This window comes from Cherax quadricarinatus, chromosome 1, assembly GCF_038502225.1.
Source record: "Cherax quadricarinatus isolate ZL_2023a chromosome 1, ASM3850222v1, whole genome shotgun sequence".
NCBI lineage: Eukaryota > Metazoa > Arthropoda > Malacostraca > Decapoda > Parastacidae > Cherax > Cherax quadricarinatus.
The window spans coordinates 18,411,737-18,434,667 of NC_091292.1; the positions used below are offsets into that span (position 1 = coordinate 18,411,737).

At 40.2% G+C, this 22,931-nt stretch overlaps 1 protein-coding gene across 1 annotated transcript in view; it reads right to left on the bottom strand.

The window, feature by feature from the left end:
- The window catches only part of LOC128685051 (sodium-dependent dopamine transporter-like), a 68,021-nt gene extending 46,074 nt beyond the window's left edge, over nucleotides 1–21,947 (bottom strand). The window contains exons 1-9 of the mRNA XM_070100716.1: nucleotides 21,411–21,947; nucleotides 20,673–20,804; nucleotides 16,083–16,305; nucleotides 15,336–15,469; nucleotides 14,188–14,327; nucleotides 13,228–13,456; nucleotides 12,991–13,103; nucleotides 12,608–12,748; nucleotides 7,981–8,080 (exon numbers count right to left, since the gene is read on the bottom strand). Of these exons, the coding sequence (XP_069956817.1) occupies nucleotides 7,981–8,080; nucleotides 12,608–12,748; nucleotides 12,991–13,103; nucleotides 13,228–13,456; nucleotides 14,188–14,327; nucleotides 15,336–15,469; nucleotides 16,083–16,305; nucleotides 20,673–20,804; nucleotides 21,411–21,762 (1,564 nt within the window). The 5' untranslated portion in view covers nucleotides 21,763–21,947. The remainder of the gene's footprint in view (nucleotides 1–7,980; nucleotides 8,081–12,607; nucleotides 12,749–12,990; nucleotides 13,104–13,227; nucleotides 13,457–14,187; nucleotides 14,328–15,335; nucleotides 15,470–16,082; nucleotides 16,306–20,672; nucleotides 20,805–21,410) is intronic.
- Between the last annotated feature and the right edge of the window lie 984 nt (nucleotides 21,948–22,931).

A 22,931-nucleotide genomic window follows, 5' to 3' on the forward strand; every position in this document is an offset into this window, starting at 1 on the left:
GTCTGACGTCACCCTCACTAGGCTTCCCCTCGCTAGGCTGCTCCTCGCTAGTCAACCCTATCTTCACCTTATCTATGCTATTTCTGCTCTAATTCTGGTAATAGCTTGCAGGAGTGAGTGACCAATATCTAGCAGTGACTCAAGGCAGGATTCAGAACCCCCAAAAAAACAACCCCAACAGGTGAGTGATACTTAAGCTGGCAGTGATGCGATGACAAGTTGCCAGATGCTGATGACGTAGCCTTCTATCACTATTTTGAAAATTCTTCACCTGTGATCTTTATAACCGTATATGCTCATGCATCCCGCGTCCCTCAGTGTCACTTATGATAGAGTACACTTCACTTATATTGGAATACACTTCACATTCGGTGTTACACTTTATATGTATAATGTCACACAACTGTTGTGACGTCACTGTTTCAGCAGGCCTAATGCCACCTTCCCTTGTTATATATTATATTTTTTCTTTCTACATTTGCTTATTAACTTTTTCACTCTCACTGTATGGTGCCCCACATTTCACTTGTTATCCAATCTCTCGAAATTCTTGAACACCCGCTTCCACACTCACTTGAATCTTTGTATATTTGAATCCGTGTAGCAACAGAAGCCTACTATCCACTAACGGTTTGACACTTTGAAATATTAAAGATTTCAGGCTTCCTCTCGACTTTTTTTAACTAATAACTCTGGTTATCACTCGTAGGATTGTTCACTGACGTTGTCACTACCGCTGATTACTGCTAGCAGTTGTTGCACGCCTTAAAAACCACTAAAGATCTCGGAGCCTTGTGACCCACGTCTGCTGACTGACTGTGTGTGTGTGTGTGTGTGTGTGTGTGTGTGTGTGTGTGTGTGTGTGTGTGTGTGTGTGTGTGTGTGTGTGTGTGTAGTGTGTGTGTGTGTGTGTGTATAGTGTGTGTGTGTGTGTGTGTGTGTGTGTGTGTGTGTGTGTGTGTGTGTGTGTGTGTGTGTGTGTGTGTGTGTGTGTGTGTGTGTGTGTCGACAATCAATATTTGCACCAATAACTCATTACAGTTGTGACCGGGTGTGGAAGTGTGAATTGCTTATTACTCTATAATTTGTTCATGATCGTAGCATGTATAAACTAAGTAACGATACTTACAGGATTCATTACCTTTGTAAATTGTGAGTTCATTACCTTTGTAACTTGCTCAGCTATCAAAACTTTGAGGCCCAGTCCCTGGACCCATTATGTACCTCTGTAATCTTTTGACTACCGCCCACAGGATGGGTATGGGGTGCATAACAAAGATATTAAACTATTAAACTAACCCTCTAGAGTGCAGGCACTGTACTTCCACCTCTAGGACTCGTGTCCGGCTAACTGGTTTCCGTGAATCCCTTCACAAGTGGTACAGTGTTTACACTCCAGCAGCACGCCAAATCATAAAAAACTACTCGTCTCCACTCCTATCTAACACACTTACTGGATGTCTAATAAGCCCCTCGCACACAAAATCACCTTTACCCTCCCTCTAACCTTTTCTAAGAAGACCCCTACCCTGCCTTCCCTTCCTGTTGATAGTGCACTCAGCTCGCATAGCGAGTGTCCGTGGTTCAATCCCCGGCACGGGTGGGAAAGTTTGGCATGTTTCCTTACACCTACTGCCCCTGTCCACCTAGCAGTAATTTGGTACCTGTGTGTTAGCTAACTGTTGTGGGTCGCATCCTGGGGGACCGCAATGGAAAAAAAAACAGTCCTCGATGATCCACTCCCTGGTAATTAATTCGATCAGGTTAAAAATACCAATAAATATTGTCTTATCTTACTTAAATGTTTAATGGAAAAATACGATACCACTTTAAAAAATGGTAAACTGGAACCTATACATATCAATAACAATTTGATTTTTTAAGTAGGATAAACTAGTTGTGGAAAATTGCATTTATCTGAATGTAACTAATTATGTACATAACAGTAAATGATAACAAAGATAATTATTATTTATCAATGTTACATAGACAAGTAGGAATTTGGGACACCTAGGTCGCAAAAAATGTCCCCCTTCGATACCTACCACTGTCATATCCACAAGTTGCTCTGGACCTATTAATTAAATGAAATATACATACACCAGGAATATTGGTAAATATATAAATTTGTGGACTGTATATTAAAAATAATAAATGTTATATATATACACAATTACATAACAGAAGGAAAATATATCTTAATATCACTCACCAATTTGACTGGATATTAAGTTGTATCATACTCAGAAAAACCTCACTAACTAAATTTATGAAAACACTGGCCAGAATTATACACAAATCTAGAGAGCTTATCTGAGGTTCCTGGAGCTGTCTTGTCCAGTCGTCTGATATCTCAAGTTATGCAGGAATGCACATCCACCAATTTCGCCTCCTATTTGAGAGGTGTCAGCACAATTTTAACCTCTAGAGCACGAAAAATTCTTCCCATTGAACTAACGTTGTATCCAATTCAAAACCAAGATGGCGAGTGTCTCTTCTGCGCAGGCGCAGCTTCCCGTTTTCGATTACATAAATTTTAAATACAGTATGGCCATCTATTTACATTTAATAACTACTGTATTTCTGGAAAATATATACAGTATTTTCCACACTAGTGTTGAATATTGGAAGTCTGTCAAAGGTTTTCTTAAGTTATCGCACGGAAAAGCAAAATCAGGAATAGTCTATACCAGTAGTTCCTAACGTTTTAGTATGAAAGGAATAATTTGTAAAGCCAAATTTAATGGAGGGCGGCCGAAGATACCAGTTATAACCACATAAATCATGCGCACCAGAAATGAAAGGTGGTTGCTAGAGGTGGCGATAAAGTTTTGGTGTAAAATGGCTTTCAATATTTTGTAACTGTTGACACTACAGTGTGGAACCTACATAAAAGTGAATTCATAATTTCACATGAGGGCCGCATCCATTTCCTAGAAGGGCCACAGGTTAGTAAGTTTATTCAGGTATACACAAATACAGTTACATAGAATTATCATACATAGCATATGTGTAGAGAACCTAGGATAACCCAAAAAAGTCAGACAGAGTGATTTATTTCCATTGGGGTTTGGGACAACTGGTCTATACAAAAGTGACCAAAGGCCACCTGAATATACAAACTGTTCCATGAACCTTGTCTTATTTATAGTTTACCCAAAAAAGTAGAAAAGCCTGAAGAAAATAACACTGCATTTGAGATATGTACCGCCTCTGGAATAAAAACATGAGGAAATATCTTCAGGGACTCATCAAACTTGTGAAGGTGAAAAATACCATAAACACTCTAGTTTTGGATATACATATATCAATTTTCTTTTCTGTTATATTTTACTGAAAATCTCGACAAACTTTTAAGCAAAAATTATTGGATTTTTTTTAGAAACTGGAATCTGCCTGTTTTCTAAGACTACGAGGCAGAGAGAAAGATAAACCAACAGATTTCAAAAAGAGAGATAAACCATTCGAGTTCAAAGACAGAATGGTAAACCATTAGATTTCAAAGATAGAAGGGTAAACTATTAGATTTCAAAGATAGAAGGGTAAACCATTAGATTTCAAAGATAGAAGGGCAAACCATTATATTTCAGAGAAGGGTAAGCCATTAGATTTCAGAGAAGGGTAAGCCATTATATTTCAGAGAAGGGTAAGCCATTATATTTCAGAGAAGGGTAAGCCATTATATTTCAGAGAAGGGTAAGCCATTATATTCGGAGAAGGGTAAGCCATTATATTTCAGAGAAGGGTAAGCCATTATATTTCAGAGAAGGGTAAGCCATTATATTTCGGAGAAGGGTAAGCCATTATATTTCAGAGAAGGGCAAGCCATTATATTTCAGAGAAGGGTAAGCCATTATATTTCAGAGAAGGGCAAGCCATTAGATTTCGGAGAAGGGTAAGCCATTATATTTCAGAGAAGGGTAAGCCATTATATTTCGGAGAAGGGTAAGCCATTATATTTCAGAGAAGGGCAAGCCATTATATTTCAGAGAAGGGTAAGCCATTATATTTCAGAGAAGGGCAAGCCATTAGATTTCAGAGAAGGGTAAGCCATTATATTTCAGAGAAGGGCAAGCCATTAGATTTCGGAGAAGGGTAAGCCATTAGATTTCAGAGAAGGGCAAGCCATTATATTTCAGAGAAGGGTAAGCCATTATATTTCAGAGAAGGGTAAGCCATTATATTTCAGAGAAGGGCAAGCCATTAGATTTCAAAGAGAGGAGTAAATCATTGGACTGCCAATCGGCACCTGCTGAAAGTTTGAAGTCCATCCGCAATTTACCGCATGACAACCAGTGTAAATTTTTATCGTTTCTTCAGTCATATTGGCAAATTGGCACCTACATAACCTAAAATAAATCCAGTGTTTTTTTTTTCTAATTAAGATACACCAACATTTAGAGTTTGAAGGTGCACAGATGAGGCATGCTTCTGTTATTAATCTGAATCAAGCATTTACAATTTCATTAACAATGTTAGGAAACTGGCAAACATGCATCTACATAGCATTAATTTACCGGGTTCCTTCCCATCTTTTGCATAAGATGCATCAACAATTAAAATTGCAGCCATTCACAAGAGGCATACTCAAGTTATTTTATAAGAAAAAGATCGATACCATGCCTAACCCTTCTAGGGTAGGGTAGGTGCCTGATCCCGAGCCTTTAGCTCATAAGACTGTCATTCCCATTTGCCCCCTTGGGGCGGGGATGGCAGACCAGAGAGGCCTAGCTTGTGGCTAGGCCTGGGGACAGTTGGTCCCAAAGATGAGGAGGTACTTGTACCTCCTCCCATGGGAGACTTAGGTCTCAGACACTCCCTAAAGAGGGAGCCAAGGCCGGGCCACCACTTGGAAAAGGCCCGGGCCGGGAGAATACCGGCTAATCTTTAATAATAATAATAATAATAATAATAATAATAATAGGAAAAAATACACCATTTTAACAATAAAAATGACAGATTGCCACATACATTTTCCAGTATCAATATAAACTTTCTTCTAAGATACACCAGTGTTGAAAGTTTGAAGCCAATCTGAAGACGATTTCTAAAGTTATCACACGGAAATCAAACCCGGGAATGGTGTGTATAACACTGACGAGAGGGCACCTGAACATGCCAATAGTTGCATGAACCTTTCCATAGTTACAGTACATCAGCTGGAAAATCTAAAGCTGATCAAGTGAGGCGTTCTCAAATTAAAGAACAATTTCGGAGTAAACAAAAAAAAAAAAAAATGCAACCACATAAAGCTACCCCGTCCTGGACACCCAGTGACTCTTTGTAGTTATAAAATATTTTAAATTGTTTATCATGTGCTTTAGCGTTGTTGTCCATTAGCTGCATTAAATGAAATTAAGGCGTGTTAGTGACGGTAAAGGGGGAGGGGGGGAAGAGAAGGGGCCCTTGATCCGAAGAATTGAAGCTACTGTCTACTTCCTTACATCAAACCTAATTTACCAGGCACTATAATGACCCCCTACCGTCTTAGCGCTCCCGCATAATAATATACATCAAGACAGTATGGACTGATTTCTGTTATAATATTCACTAGTAACAGTTGTATATAAAAAATGTACAATCTTGTGGATTAGTTAATATTGTGATTATAACACATCCTAATATATTACTCTGGCTTGAACATATATCCGAATATATTAATTACTGACACGTTAGAGCATATTAATTACTGACGTGGTTAGTAGATATCCTAATATATTAATTACTGACGAGGCTAGAAGATATCTTTATATATTCATTACTAACGTGGTTAAAAAGAAGTATTGTTCTCTGTACTTTATTCGTGCAGTTGTTGGTTGAGGAAGAGTGGCATATAATGGGTGAGTGGAGCAGCCTAGCCGGGGGCAGAGGCACTTCGCTATATTAATTCCTGGGCTAGGCTCACGACACCTGCTGACACTCGTAACTAGGTGTGTAGCATCCTATGGTAGTGTGTGCTGCCATCCACATACACACACAGGGCCAGGAGCTATGAATCGACCCCTGCAACCACAATTAGGCGAGTACAGGATCAGTATGTAGTTCCTGTTCATCATCCAGGTGACGAGAGAGCCCGGTTCGAACACGGTAAGAATGGAAGTGTTGGAAATGTTTCCCTTACAGCTATTGCCTCTGCTCACCCAAGTAGTAAGTAGGTACCTGGGTGTTAGCAGACTGTTGTAGGTCTCAGCCTGGGCATGATGATCAAAGGATCCTCATGAAATTAAGTCAAACATAGTGGCTTTAGGTTGTGCTGGGTTAGTAGTCCCTTCGGGTTAATAATCAGAAATGCTTGGCGTGACAAACGACTTTTCCAAAAATGCCCAAAGATATGTAATCCCAGTGCTGAGTAAATACTGTACTTTAAAAAAAATTTCAGAAAGGCATTTGTACTTAATGTGCACTAGATTTTTTACAACTTGTAAAACTAGAAACTAGTGCTAAAATAAACAAGATTTACACACACACACATACACACACACAATATATATATATATATATATATATATATATATATATATATATATATATATATATATATATATATATATATATATATATATATATATTGTGTGTGTATGTGTGTGTAAATCTTGTTTATTTTAGCACTAGTTTCTAGTTTTACAAGTTGTAAAAAATCTAGTGCACATTAAGTACAAATGCCTTTCCTACTTGACATCTCAGAAACCCTCCTACCCTATATGGGTAGTGGAGGGGATGATGGGAGGGTGGGGTTGGCACCGACCACTAACCCAGTCTAAGGATAACCGTGGCCAGTGATACCTACGCTACTCTAAGACCTCTCTCCCTGTTTTGGTTGCTCCCTTGCAACATTGCACAGCTCCTGATGAAGCACTGAGAAGTGTGAAAGTACTTGAGCTAAAGATTTCCGCCCCCCAGTGGCTTGTCATATATATATATATATATATATATATATATATATATATATATATATATATATATATATATATATATATATATATATATATATATATATATATATATATATATATATATATATATATATATATATATATATATATATAGTGTGTGTACACAAAACTACCGTGAAAAAGTGATATTCCAAGTACTTTCGTGATAATGTGAGAAATCACGAATTATTATTATAATCAGAAGGAAGCGCCAAACCTACCAGGGTCATATAGCGCTGCGGAGTAGGAATTAATGGATAAATAAGGGTGGAGATGACAATGAATGTAAAGTTAGGAGGAGCTGTGAGGCGTGCTAATGGAAGGATTATCCAAGTTTGTGTAATAGAAATCACGAAGCACTTGATATTTCACTATTTTTTCACTGGTTGTTTTGCATATTGTGATATCACCTGTATACACACGCACACACACACCACTGTATCTTAGTGCGCAGCAGAAACGTGTGAACTCTGCATTAAAGTACACAGTACATTAGCCACACAGCCAGACACCTTCAGCCATACCCCGGAGCACCAGTCTTGTGATAATTAATTTCATCAAATCCTGCCACATGCAGTGAACTTCGAAATAGATTCCAGAATGTTTAACAATGTTCACCATCCTTACAAGTTAAACTCATTGGCAAAATCCAATTCAATCAGGATTTTTTTTATCTTCTAGGTTAACAATGTAAGGCCATGCTCCATGGACTACTGCCTCAGTCTTGTAGATTCTCAAAAGCTAAGCTGAATTATTGTCTTCAGCATTTTGACTGCATCACAACTTACAATTCTCATGGCAGCCCTGACAAGACGGCGGAGAGTTGTCAACACTAATGGGTGATTTTTATTTAAGGTACAGGGTTGAATTATAAAAGAGGGGCACCATGGTCCCAAGGGACACTGCTTGCTAGACAAATTTGCAAATCTAGTAGGTATACAACTAAACTAGGACACTCACGTGAGTGTCCTAGTTTAGTTGTATACCTACTCATGAATGATAATGATTTGATTACTATTACTTAACATTTACTTTTATTTTCACTTACCGTAGAACCAAGAGATTGCGACTGCTTCAAAGAGAGCGGAGCAGAGGAGGGAGATGCCAGCAGCATAAGTGTCCAACCAGTGGAACACGTACATCCCGCCCTGTCAAAGATAAACACACACCATTTATACACAGTGAGTAGAACCCACGCTGCTTTGGCCTGCCTCATGGTGGGCGAAAACTCATGACGCCTTAATCCACGGGCCCACACAATCCCAGTGGACTAAGGCGTCATGAGTTTTCGTCCACCACGAGGCAGGCCAAAGCAGAATTGGTTCGACTCCTTGGCTAGTCGCAGTGTTGTTGATATATATATATATATATATATATATATATATATATATATATATATATATATATATATATATATATATATATATATATATATTTTAATGAAAATAAGAAAAAATTTTGGAGTGAGTTAAACAAGTTAAGAAAGCCTAGGGAAAGTATAGATTTGTCAGTTAAAAACAGAGTAGGGGAGTTAGTAGATGGGGAGAGGGAGGTATTAGGTAGATGGCGAGAATATTTTGAGGAACTTTTAAATGTTAAGGAAGAAAGGGAGGCGGTAATTTCATGCACTGGCCAGGGAGGTATACCATCTTTTAGGAGTGAAGAAGAGCAGACTGTAAGTGTGGTGGAGGTACGTGAGGCATTACGTAGAATGAAAGGGGGTAAAGCAGCTGGAACTGATGGGATCATGACAGAAATGTTAAAAGCAGGGGGGGATATAGTGTTGGAGTGGTTGGTACTTTTGTTTAATAAATGTATGAAAGAGGGGAAGGTACCTAGGGATTGGCGGAGAGCATGTATAGTCCCTTTATATAAAGGGAAAGGGGACAAAAGAGACTGTAAAAATTATAGAGGAATAAGTTTACTGAGTATACCAGTAAAAGTATACAGTAGGGTTATAATTGAAAGAATTAGAGGTAAGACAGAATGTAGAATTGCGGACGAACAAGGAGGTTTCAGAGTGGGTAGGGGATGTGTAGATCAAGAGTTTACATTGAAGCATATATGTGAACAGTATTTAGATGAAGGTAGGGAAGTTTTTATTGCATTTATGGATTTAGAAAAGGCATATGATAGAGTGGATAGAGGATTATTATTATTATTATTATAATCAAGGGGGAAGCGCTAAACCCGGAGGATTATACAGCGCCTGGGGGGGGGATATGTGGAAGGCATTCAGGCTTAATTCGGGGAACTGGAGCACAGAACCAATTCCCTAAATCAAGAGCCCCTCACCAACATCAAGGAACCTTCCTTGAGGGGAGTGGATAGAGGAGCAATGTGGCAGATGTTGCAAGTATATGGAATAGGTGGTAAGTTACTAAATGCTGTAAAGAGCTTTTATGAGGATAGTGAGGCTCAGGTTAGGGTGTGTAGAAAAGAGGGAGAATACTTCCCGGTAAAAGTAGGTCTTAGACAGGGATGTGTAATGTCACCATGGTTGTTTAATATATTTATAGATGGGGTTGTAAAAGAAGTAAATGCAGGGTGTTCGGGAGAGGGGTGGGATTAAATTATGGGGAATCAAATTCAAAATGGGAATTGACACAGTTACTTTTTGCTGATGATACTGTGCTTATGGGAGATTCTAAAGAAAAATTGCAAAGGTTAGTGGATGAGTTTGAGAATGTGTGTAAAGGTAGAAAGTTGAAAGTGAACATAGAAAAGAGTAAGGTGATGAGGGTATCAAACGATTTAGATAAAGAAAAATTGGATATCAAATTGGGGAGGAGGAGTATGGAAGAAGTGAATATTTTCAGATACTTGGGAGTTGACGTGTCGGCGGATGGATTTATGAAGGATGAGGTTAATCATAGAATTGATGAGGGAAAAAAGGTGAGTGGTGCGTTGAGGTATATGTGGAGTCAAAGAAGGGAATGTATGAAAGTATAGTAGTACCAACACTCTTATATGGATGTGAAGCTTGGGTGGTAAATGCAGCAGCGAGGAGACGGTTGGAGGCAGTGGAGATGTCCTGTCTGAGGGCAATGTGTGGTGTAAATATTATGCAGAAAATTCGGAGTGTGGAAATTAGGAGAAGGTGTGGAGTTAATAAAAGCATTAGTCAGAGGGCAGAAGAGGGGTTGTTGAGGTGGTTTGGTCATTTAGAGAGAATGGATCAAAGTAGAATGACATGGAAAGCATATAAATCTATAGGGGAAGGAAAGAGGGGTAGGGGTCGTCCTCGAAAGGGTTGGAAAGAGGGGGTAAAGGAGGTTTTGTGGGTGAGGGGCTTGGACTTCCAGCAAGCGTGCATGAGCGTGTTAGATAGGAGTGAATGGAGACGAATGATACTTGGGACCTGACGATCTGTTGGAGTGTGAGCAGGGTAATATTTAGTGAAGGGATTCAGGGAAACCGGTTATTTTCATATAGTCGGACTTGAGTCCTGGAAATGAGAAGTACAATGCCTGCACTTTAAAGGAGGGGTTTGGGATATTGGCAGTTTGGAGGGATATGTTGTGTATCTCTATACGTATATGCTTCTAAACTGTTATATTCTGAGCACCTCTGCAAAAGCAGTGATAATGTGTGAGTGTGGTGAAAGTGTTGAATGATGATGAAAGTATTTTCTTTTTGGGGATTTTCTTTCTTTTTTTTTGGGTCACCCTGCCTCGGTGGGAGACGACCGACTTGTTGGAAAAAAAAAAAATTATACATATATATATATATATATATATATATATATATATATATATATATATATATATATATATATATATATATATCGTGCAGAATAAGTGAAACTTGCCATCTTGGCTTAAATAGGAAAGGACTTCTTGCCGAATAGGGCAAGCAAAAATTTGTGTATGCAATAATTTCGCAAAAATCATTCTGAATCTAACCCAAAAAAAAGTATATTTCATTGTGCTTGTTTATTATTAAATTATTATAAATTTATATAAAATATATTTAGTTGGATTAGGCTAAATTAAATTGCGATTGTTATAATAAGGTTAGGTAAGTTTTCTAAGGTCCTTTTGGTACAAAATCATTAATTTTTGTATTAATATAAATGAAAAAAAATATATCCTTAAATGTATAAGATAAAATTTTAGAAAAGACTTAATTTTAAATGAGTTCTTGCTAAATGACCAGTTTTACCTATTTGGCACATTATATATACATATATATATATATATATATATATATATATATATATATATATATATATATATATATATATATATATATATATATATATATATATATTTTCAACAAGTCGCCCGTCTCCCACCGAGGCAGGGTGACCCAAAAAAGAAAGAAAATCCCCAAAAAGAAAATACTTTCATCATCATTCAACACTTTCACCACACTCGCACATTATCACTGTTTTTGCAGAGGTGCTCAGAATACAACAGTCTAGAAGCATACACATATAAAGATACACAATATATCCCTCCAAACTGCCAATATCCCAAACCCCTCCTTTAAAGTGCAGGCATTGTACTTCCCATTTCCAGGACTCAAGTCCGACTATATGAAAATAACCGGTTTCCCTGAATCCCTTCACTAAATATTACCCTGCTCACACTCCAACAGATCGTCAGGTCCCAAGTACCATTCGTCTCCATTCACTCCTATCTAACACGCTCACGCACGCTTGCTGGAAGTCCAAGCCCCTTACCCACAAAACCTCCTTTACCCCCTCTCTCCAACCCTTTCGAGGACGACCCCTACCCCGCCTTCCTTCCCCTATAGATTTATATGCTTTCCATGTCATTCTACTTTGATCCATTCTCTCTAAATGACCAAACCACCTCAACAACCCCTCTTCTGCCCTCTGACTAATACTTTTATTAACTCCACACCTTCTCCTAATTTCCACACTCCGAATTTTCTGCATAATATTTACACCACACATTGCCCTTAAACAGGACATATATACATATATATATACATATATACATATATATACATATATATATATACATATATATACATATATATACATATATATACATATATAACAAGTCGGCCGTCTCCCACCGAGGCAGGGTGACCCAAAAAGAAAGAAAATCCCCAAAAAGAAAATACTTTAATCATTCAGCACTTTCACCTCGCTCACACATAATCACTGTTTTTGCAGAGGTGCTCAGAACACAACAGTTTAGAAGTATATACGTATAAAAAATGCACAATATATCCCTCCAAACTGCCAATATCCAAAACCCCTCCTTTAGAGTGCAGGCATTGTACTTCCCATTTACAGGACTCAAGTCCGGCTATATATATATATATATATATATATATAATATATATATATATATATATATATATATATATATATATATATATATATATATATATATATATATATTATCGGGGGAATCGAATCCCAGATACTTTAGCATGTCTCCCGGGAATCCCGCCAAAATTTCAAGACACCTTAGTCAACTCGGCCATCAATGCTTCAAACATTAGATGCCAAGTACCACTGGACATGTCATCCCTGAAGCGAGCACATACGTGGCGGTGGAAGTTACTGAACTAATTTCATTCTTCTCCCATTTGGAATACCAGTCTTCACAAGCAATAAAGACAAGCATGACGAAATTAAAAAAGGAGTACGGCGAGTATGTGGAAGATTGTTAGACCGAGTTTCCGTCCCTCACCTGACAGAAGTTAGTGATAGAGACGAGGAAGGAGGAGGTGACGACGATGGCGGTGAAGAGTTCCCTTCTGATGGTCTTCCTACCGAAGGTGCGTCGTAGTTCATCAAGCATCCCTGTGATGACACACTCCAGTCCGCCCATCTGTGGGGGCGAAAGGCAGGTATTTAGGAGAGTGAGATGTGCAAGGCAGGTGGACAAGACAGTAGCAGGGAGGAATGAGTTTTGTTTTTGTTTGAGGGGGGGGGGGGAGGAACCTGGTTCCCACAGATGTGTACATCAGAATCCATAACACAACATGTAACAAGGGCTAGGATCAATATGGAAGGAGGCATAGAACAAAACATTTTAACAGGTATTTGTGTGGACTTGGTCACACTACTCACGCCGGAGTCGAGGCCGAGGGCGATGAGCATGAGAAAGAACAAACAGGACCAGAACTGTGACCCGGGAAGCGTAGCCACCGCCTCAGGGTACACTTGGAACACCAGTCCAGGACCTGCGAGAGATGAAAACTGAGTCAAAACACAACTACTGGGTGAAAATTTTAATTTGATTATAATCACAATAACCAGTTTATTTATAATTTCAAACTGCTTATAAACCGCAGACAAGGGAACTACCATCAGTGGCAACTCTGCTAATGTGAGTCTTCTGTTTGAAGGCCATATAGCCCAGGTATGTGAAGATGACGAGGCCAGAGTAGAAGCTTGTAAAGGCGTTCACTAAGCTGGTGATGAGGCAGTCTCTGTAGCAGTTGTTGTTGAAGGTATTGTAGGAGGCATAGGAAAGGTGCACGCCGAAGCCAGCACCCACCGAGAAGAACACTTGCACCGCTGCCTCGTACCACACCTGTAAGTAACTTTATATAGGCACAGGTACACATAAGTACAATTATCATACATAGTGTAAATTACCTAGGATAACCCAAGAAAATCAGACAGTGACTTTTTCATTGAGGTCCTGTAACACCCAGTGCAACTGTGGATGGACGTTTTATGCATAGCTATGGACTTTTTCCTTTTTTTTTTTTTTTTTTTTTTATAGAAATACTGGCCCCTTATTATTGTAACTATAATGTATCTTCTTGCGAAATGAATACATCATTATCAGTGAAGGAACAAGAAAGTTGGGATTAATCACAAGTAGACGGAGACAGTGTTTAGTGGATAGGTAAGGGAAACGGGAGGATAGGAAAACTGAAGATTGCTTTGACCTGGGAGATCACTCATCCCTCTTCTCAATTACAGAAATACCTAAGAATATAGTAAGTATAACTGATTAACAAAAATAAAACTGTTAGCATAAAACATTCGACACAAATACTTATTTTCAATATTAAGAAAATTCAAGAAGTTTCCCGAGGGCCCTACAAGCACCCGATCAACTTAAAAAAAAAAAAGGTTAAGAAATAGGTTACAAGGCAGGTGTAATGGTAGGGAAGGCACGGACCAGGTAGAGTTAAAAGAGTGTAAGTTTGATGAGAGGACAGAATTACATATTGCAAATATTTTTTAAACATACTCCATGTTGAGAACTACTTGATGAGGACTCCCTAACGACTGGTGTTGCAGAGTGCTCACCTGTGGGTTGGAGAGGGCGGAGATGGAAGGTTTGATGTAGTAGAGAAGACCGTCAGCAGCCCCAGGGAGGAGTGCCCCACGGATGAGCAGCAGCGTCAGGATCACGTAGGGCATAGTGGCTGTCACCCAGACAACCTTACCTGTGACAACACAACCACCGTAACACACCACGCCACTACGTCAATACACACACAGTATCTCTGTTTACTGATGTAGAACTAATGAGGAAAATTAAAGATTTGAAACGGAGACAGGAAAAGGAGAGTAAACATCAGAATACCATCTGGGAAGGGGATGAAGCTTACAGAAACAGTAATATAAAAGGCATTGAAATAATTATTACCCCCAAACATGTTCCATGAAGAACACAAAGAATAACACCAACAACACAGCCTATTCTCGCAAACCTAAGAATAGCATTTACAAACCTAGACATTGACCCCAAGCATTAAAAAATCCCATGGAGATAAATGTGACTTTATCCATATTTCCATGCTCTTATGCTAGGCGTGGATCCGCGGATTACGTGGAGCTTCCCAGCCAACAGTGGACTCATTTGGTAACTATACATGACAAGCCCTCAAAGCCGGCACCACTGCTTTCTGACCAATCAGTGAAAACTCACCAATGCACGAGCCAAATTATGCTCGTGGAAATCAGCCAAGGTCATCACCGTGGCGGTCATACTTCAGGCACCATCTAAGGGGGGCAGGGAGAGAACAATCTCCCTGACCACAAACATGGAGGCCACACTCTAGGCAAGCAACCCTCATCCGAGCAAGAAATTGCACGGGAAGCCTCGCACGACAGACAAGTTTTTCTTTTCATTCCGCCGTGGCAATTATTATTAACTACTTCATAGACGATAAACATAACATATGGTGAGGTAGCCTCAAGAGAATAACTGTTTACTTAGAATCGCTAAAATTCCTTTTTAGCTAACACAGGATAAATAGTTGAAAATTTAATTTGGGATTTTCATTACTGGATGTGTGTAAGGCGGATTGAAGGCTATATTTTACTAGTGACACGCGATTGATGATTGTCTGTGGGACTAGCATGTAAGTAGATAAGTATTAGGTTTGTCAGGAAACAGGACAAGATTACGACTAGCATGTAGCTATCAGCGACTTTTATCAGGGACTCACCTGAGGACTTGACGCCCTTGAAGAGTGAGAGGTAGAGGATGATGTAGGTAAGGAGGCCACAGAGTACGAGGCCAGGCTGAGGAGGACCCAGGTCGTCAAAACCTCCACTCTTATCCATCTGCAGCACCACGAAGCTGTCAACGATGGACTGTGTTAGAATGGAAGGCTATTATTTGTATGCAGTGCTAGACCAATGTGAGATACTATTTAGCGCCTCCGTCAGCTGGGGAACACCATGTAGAATAAATAGGCTGTTCTGACATTTAAAGAGTGCTCTGACCGGATAGTTTGTTGTTAATAAAAAAAATTACAAAGGAAGAACATCGAAGGTAAAATTAAGTAGCAATAATAAACTCGTGGTATGATTAAAACAAGGTAAATACTATCAAACAGGGTTAACAACATCAGTTCAAAATTTCACTAAATTGTCAATAACCGGATCACAAAGTGGTGAGGTGATGAATGCGGCTTTGTAGAATGTAGTGATGCTGCTGCTGTTATACAGTGAGGTGATGCTGCTGCTGTGTTATAGAGTGTGGTAATGTTGCTGGTGGATCATCCTGACTGTTGAAGCTAAGTTAACAGAAGCAGTACATTATTATTATTATAATAAAAAAGAAGCGCTAAGCCACAAGGGCTATACAGCAGAAAGCAGTACAGTATATACCAGTTAACACGTTAGAACCTAAAGCGTTACGTTACGTCTCTCTCTCTCTCTCTCTCTCTCTCTCTCTCTAAAACACCTACTTGAAGTACTCTTCGGAGGGGGACATGAGATTGGAGGAATTAGGTCTGGGCTCCTCTGAGGTGAGGCCGTCCCAGCAGTTGTCAGTATTCCAGGTGTGGTTGCAGGAGGTCCAGGGCAGCTCGTAGCTGAAGGAGGCGTACACGTAGTAGATGGACCAGGCGATGATCACGTTGTAATAGAAGCTGACAAAGTAGGCCACCAGCACGGCGCAGTAGCCCACGCCTACCATCACGGGAGGAATAACACTATATTACCTATACGTACATACATATAGTAGTAGAACTGTTAATGAAACTATGTTGACTATGTAAGCCTCGTCTTCCTCGGATCAAACCTAATTTAGTCACTGTTCTTGCGTACAAACTATGCAATGTAAATTATCAGCAGATTAAATATCTGTTAGTGAAAATCGAACATTGCCTTGGAGAGCTTATGAAGAACCTCTCCAAGCACCTTTTTGTCTCCGAATCAAATTTTAATGGTCTGAGATGAAGAGATGTAGCGTAACTTTGTAATAACTGGGAGATAAACTTACAAAAAAAGGTTTTACATATGGGAGCTCCCTGGTTGTTCTTTCCTCCAAAACCGTCAGGTTTAATTTGCATAGATTCTTCGTAGGTGAGCCTCTTAGGTCTTGCTGTAAATATCTGGACTTTATCTAGTTTGTTAAGCGCGACCAGGTGTGGTCTTCTGGCAGGTGTTTCTTGCTCTATGAGAAGTCTGACCTGTGTTGTGTCTGGGTTCTGAATGATTCTTATTGATACTCGTTCCTGGCGATGCGCTGGGCGCTGTGTTAACACAAGGTTCTGCTAGGTCGAGGGTTGCAGCCTCTGTTTCTGTGCTCTGTAGTCTTGGTCACGAAAGGGGGTTAACTAGGTAAATAGTGAATATCATGTGCAAAACAGATATAATAACTGCGCAATCTAAGAGGAAACAGCACCAAGGCCAGCAAGAAAACACCGAAAAATCAAGTATTCAACAAGTGTAGCCAGGAGGACGCCGGCCAGCTACCACCCCTCTCACCACCGCTCAAAGCCACACCACAACAATAACAACAAACATGGCTGCCACCAGCCCATCCTCCCCTCTCTTCCCCGGATTCAACCTACCAAGTAGTCTCTCAGGTATGACCAACGATCCAGATACCCTAAAGTCATGCATCTCCACCTTAGTTATTGAAAATATGAATCTTCGAGAGACGCTAACAAAACAAGACACCAGGATGACACAACTCGAGAACAAAATCCTCAGTCTTGAACAAAAGTTATCAACACCAGGAATGACTAACTATGGCAAAACCATCCAAACAGTCATAGATAGACATACAGAACGAATAATATCTCTTAATACAAAGGCTGAAGAAGCAGTAAAAGAATGGAAGAACAACTTAGATAACCAGTTCAGTGACTACTTTGCTCTCCAAGAAGATAAAACTGAACAAGATAAACTATCGGACGCAGTAATAGTTAACAGTCCACTTTTTCCCAGTGATATGAACCAAACGAACAGTAAAGAAATTACTCTCCAGATCATAAAGGACCAAACAAGTGTTATTGTACCCGAGTCAGAAATAAAGGAAGCCAGGTTACTAGGATCCCATGGTAGAAAAAGTGTTACGCTTAGATTCCACTCACATGACAGGAAAAAGACTTAATAATTGCATCTATTAAAGTAAAGAAAGAGGTATACATAAACGAGTGTCTTACCAAAAAACGCCAGAACCTCCTGTATAGTCAGAAAACTTAAGCGGGAAAATAATGACACAGTACACCAATGCTTCACACGGGATGGGAAAATTCTAGTTAGGAAAACGACTGTAGGTCAACTGTACACAATCACGAACGAGAATCATCTATCACGATTTCTCAGGGATACTAATCTTACAGAGAATAACTAAACAATGTACTTTACTGTATCATGTTCAAATTAATAAATAAATAAGTTGTATAAATAATGTCAAAATATATTTTGCTATATGTTGCGACTGATTAGTCAGTAAGGAATGATGTATAATAATTATACTGAAATATCAGATATATGAGGAATAATTGAAGAAACTTCAACAATGGTACCAGGAATTACTGTGCCATTACCATATACCATGCTGTTATATACTTGGACGACAGAAAGAGGATAAAACCTATCAGGTAACATAAAAACAAAACATTTATAGAGATGCTCACAAGTAGTCTCACAGGAACTATCATGTTCACTTTCCTCCTAATTCAGCCCATCAAATAGTTGAAGCAGTGTTCTCACTGCTTCAACTGGGAATACAAAAGCTCTTCCCTAAACAGATCACAAATTACTGTGCTCCATAGGGTGTTTGTGGCTCTGTTGGTAGCGTCCTCAACTCACTGAGGGAGGGGGATCCAGCGTACTGGTGAAATGTTGAACGTTTCCTCACACCTGCTGCCCTTGATTACTTAGCAATAAATAGGTGCCTGGATGTTAGTCGACTGTCGTGGGTGACATCCTGGGGAGAATATTTAAAGGCCCACAATTGAAACATGATAGACAGTCTTCGATCGACTATTGGATTATCCTGGGTGGCTAACACTCTAGGTTAAAAATTCGAACAAAATCATTCCGATTGTCTCACAGAAAATACGAGGCTCTCACACAGTGACAGCAAATACCGTCACACACCAGCTGGTCCCTGGCTAACTGAGTCACTGGCAAGTACACCATTAATCCTTTCTAACTGGCCGATATCCTGCCCTCAAAATTTCACCTAAAGTCCCAAATAACCATTGGACAAATAATGCTCTCGTAACTTTTCTACACGATACTAGTATAAATTTTAAGATTCTGTTATAATATATACATACATTTCTGCCCGAAATGCACATGCATGCTAGTGGCTTTCCTTGTGCTTAACAATATTATATTACATGTAAGCTACATATTGTATGCTACACAAAGTTGTTTGTTTTTATAAATAACATCTAATTGGATTCGATTAATCTACCAAAATAACAAAGCCATAATGTCAGCTACATACATTGAATCATCTTACCCTAAGTATGCGTTTTCATCAAGAGAAACCAACAGGTTACTTTTTACTAAAAGAAAATAAATTTTAATCATAAAGGATATTATTATTATATACACAAAGTGCACTGAACCCGTACATAATAAAATATAAAGACTGGTTCTTTCTATCTTGACGAGCCTTGTACAAACTATTATTTAAGTCTTGACGAGCCTTGTACAAACTATTATTTAAGTCTTGGCGAGCCTTGTACAAACTATTATTTAAGCCTATAAATTCTTAAAGTTACTTTAAGTTGCAATAACGAAACTATATTGCGACCTTCTCTGGTGATCCTACAACAGTACTGTATAAAGAAATAAGGTAAGTTTCAACAGTATAAATAACTCTCTGAGAGAGTAGTGCAGCCTAGCCCGCTATACTAGTGCAGCTTAGCCTGCTATACTAGTGCAGCCTAGCCTGCTATACTAGTGCAGCCTAGCCTGCTATACTAGTGCAGCTTAGCCTGCTATACTAGTGCAGCCTAGCCTGCTATACTAGTGCAGCCTAGCCTGCTATACTAGTGCAGCCTAGCCTGCTATACTAGTGCAGCCTAGCCTGCTATACTAGTGCAGCTTAGCCTGCTATACTAGTGCAGCTTAGCCTGCTATACTAGTGCAGCCTAGCCTGCTATACTAGTGCAGCCTAGCCTGCTATACTAGTGCAGCCTAGCCTGCTATACTAGTGCAGCTTAGCCTGCTATACTAGTGCAGCCTAGCCTGCTATACTAGTGCAGCCTAGCCTGCTATACTAGTGCAGCTTAGCCTGCTATACTAGTGCAGCCTAGCCTGCTATACTAGTGCAGCCTAGCCTGCTATACTAGTGCAGCTTAGCCTGCTATACTAGTGCAGCCTAGCCCGCTATACTAGTGCAGCTTAGCCTGCTATACTAGTGCAGCTTAGCCCGCTATACTAGTGCAGCTTAGCCTGCTATACTAGTGCAGCCTAGCCTGCTATACTAGTGCAGCCTAGCCTGCTATACTAGTGCAGCCTAGCCTGCTATACTAGTGCAGCCTAGCCTGCTATACTAGTGCAGCTTAGCCTGCTATACTAGTGCAGCCTAGCCTGCTATACTAGTGCAGCCTAGCCTGCTATACTAGTGCAGCCTAGCCTGCTGTACTAGTGCAGCCTAGCCTGCTGTACTAGTGCAGCCTAGCCTAGTCGTTTATACAGTGAGGTACAGTAGTGGTTCCAGTACTCACTCCTGTGAGATCCCACTTGTCACGTCTACCTATCTCATACTTTATCATCACTATCTTCCAGGTACTTATTCTGCGATCCATTGTAGTCTCTTTCTCGTTAGTCCCGCCTGCCCTTTTACTTTCTGGATCCTTGTATGCTGTGTTACATGATCAAATGAATTCTTGCAATGCAGGAACATGCGGTGAACCAGCCCTTCTCCCATTGCTGGTTTACCCCCCTGTCGCAGAACTCCAGCAGACCCATAAAACAGGACTTTACGTTTCTAAATTCCTGCTAGTTGTATTTCAAGAATCCTCCGGTCTCCAGGTGCTTCACTATTCCCCTTATCACTATACAATACTCAAGGGACGTACCTCTGAAGAGTGGGCAAACTTTCCACACAGTGATGGGCCCCTGCCTATTGTACTGGCCCAACACCAGTTCCATGAAGAAGAGAGGCAGAGCTCCAAACATAGTGATCAGGAAGTAGGGTAGTAGGAAGGCACCTGTGGGCGAGATGGGCATATTCACTAGGTAAGACTTCCTTATAAGTTGTATTTTGTTTTTGCTTCTAGTTATAACCACAAAGAATGTGATAAGCAAGTGTGATGTTCATAGCATTTGGAAAAATGGGTAGAAAAACCTGGCAAAACTACTAGAATATTTCACGTGTTATAATAAGTATCTCCATAGGCTATGTACACCTTCCATGTATATTATCAACACAAGGCACTTGATATTAAAGTCATATATCAATTCACTTCCTCACAGGATACGAGATTTGAAAATTTTATCTGAGGTCAATGCACCTAAAGGGTTTATATTATGAGTGCGTGTGAATAACAGGAGGCAAGTGAGCATGCAGTTATCACTGGTTTTAACGAATAAACTTAACAAGTTGGTCATGAAGTAACGACACAAATACCTCCACCATTACAGTGCCAGACGACCTGTGAGGCGAGGACAAATACGTACCTCTTCTATTACAATACCAGACGACCTGTGAGGTGAGAACAAATACTTCAACCGTTACAGTGCCAGACATTGAGGTGGAGAAATACTTACCTCCTTTACAATAACAGACGCTCTGTGAGGTGTGAACATATACTTACCTCCTCCATTACGGTAGCAGAGGAAAGGGAAGCGCCACACGTTGGCGAGATCGACGGCGAAGCCGATGATGGAGAGCAGGAAGTCCATAGACTTTCCCCAGGACTCTCTGCCATCGTCGACCACACTGGTGAGTGCTGGGGGTGACGAGGGGGCCCCAGTGGTGCCCCCAGCAGCCGTAGGGGTGCGAGGGGCCACTGCAGCCACGGGCACGCTCTCTCCTCCCACTGAGCCATCGGCGTCGGCGGGAGGCTTGACGAAGGCGGCGTCACCGACCAGGGGGGCGGCATCGGTGAGGGGCCCCCTGGGAAGAGGCAACACACCCGCCACCCGACGCTCACCTGACATCAACATGGGTGATCCTTGTTAATACCACATACATAAACACTTCCACATTGGTTAAGGTGGTATAGCAGGCACCTGCACTCACTTTTTACTGGACATCTGTACTCAGTACTTACATACAGGTAACGCATCCCCTCTCCCCCACACACAAACATCCGCCCTCCCAACACATCCGCCCACACAGGAGGATACTGGAGCACAGGGACAGTGAGGCTCCGTCAGGAAAAACCAACATGAATTCAGGGACCGGAAATCCTGTCTTACAAACCCTTTGATTTTTTGTGATAGAGTCACAGAGTCACAGAGATACAACGAGAGATACAAGTGTCTCATTTCCTGAAGTGTAAACGAAAGAATTGACACCAGAGAAACAAGTAACAGGATCAAGCAGTGGGTGGAAGGGTAAGTTGACCAAGAAGTACCTGAAAGACAGAAAGTGACAGTAGAGAGGAAGCGCGTAGGTCTGGCCAGGGTAACAAATGGGGTTCCTCAAGGTTCAGTCCTGAGGACACTATTGTACTTGATATTTAATATTTGATGGTTTATGCTACCAGCTTAGTATAAACCATCAAATATCACAGAATAATTAAAGCTGACCACAAGTGCCAGAAAAAAAATAAAGAATTCTGTCAGCTACTTAATGGTACCCCCTTCAGGGGTGATAATAATAATAATAATAATAATAATAATAATAATAATAATAATAATAATAATAATAATAATAATCTAATGATAGAAACACAAGGGGGTGTTAAGAGAATAAAATGTAGGCACGCACACACATACAAAAACAGAGTTGCAACTCAAGGATCAACCAGTGAAGCACACTACAGTCTACTATCTTGGTTCTTGTGCAAGAGGTAAAGGGAAAACTTCCACTGTAGCTTTATTACAAGACCCTTCGGTTTTTTCAAGGTGACAGCAGTCAACCTCAAGGAAATCAGTGCTCCACCATGACGTCAAGGAATGTCCTCGAGGAAGCTAGTGTTTCAAGACGACAGAGAATTGATAAGGGAGATAAGGAGAGATTGAATTAAGAGGACCAGGTTCAGTGAGGGGTGGGGAGCAGGTGAAAGCTTAAGAGATAAACCATAGGGATATAAGGAAGAATATAAGTAGTAAAAAGTATTTCTTCAGTATTATAGTGGTTGGAAAGTGGAATGACCTGGTTGCTCGGC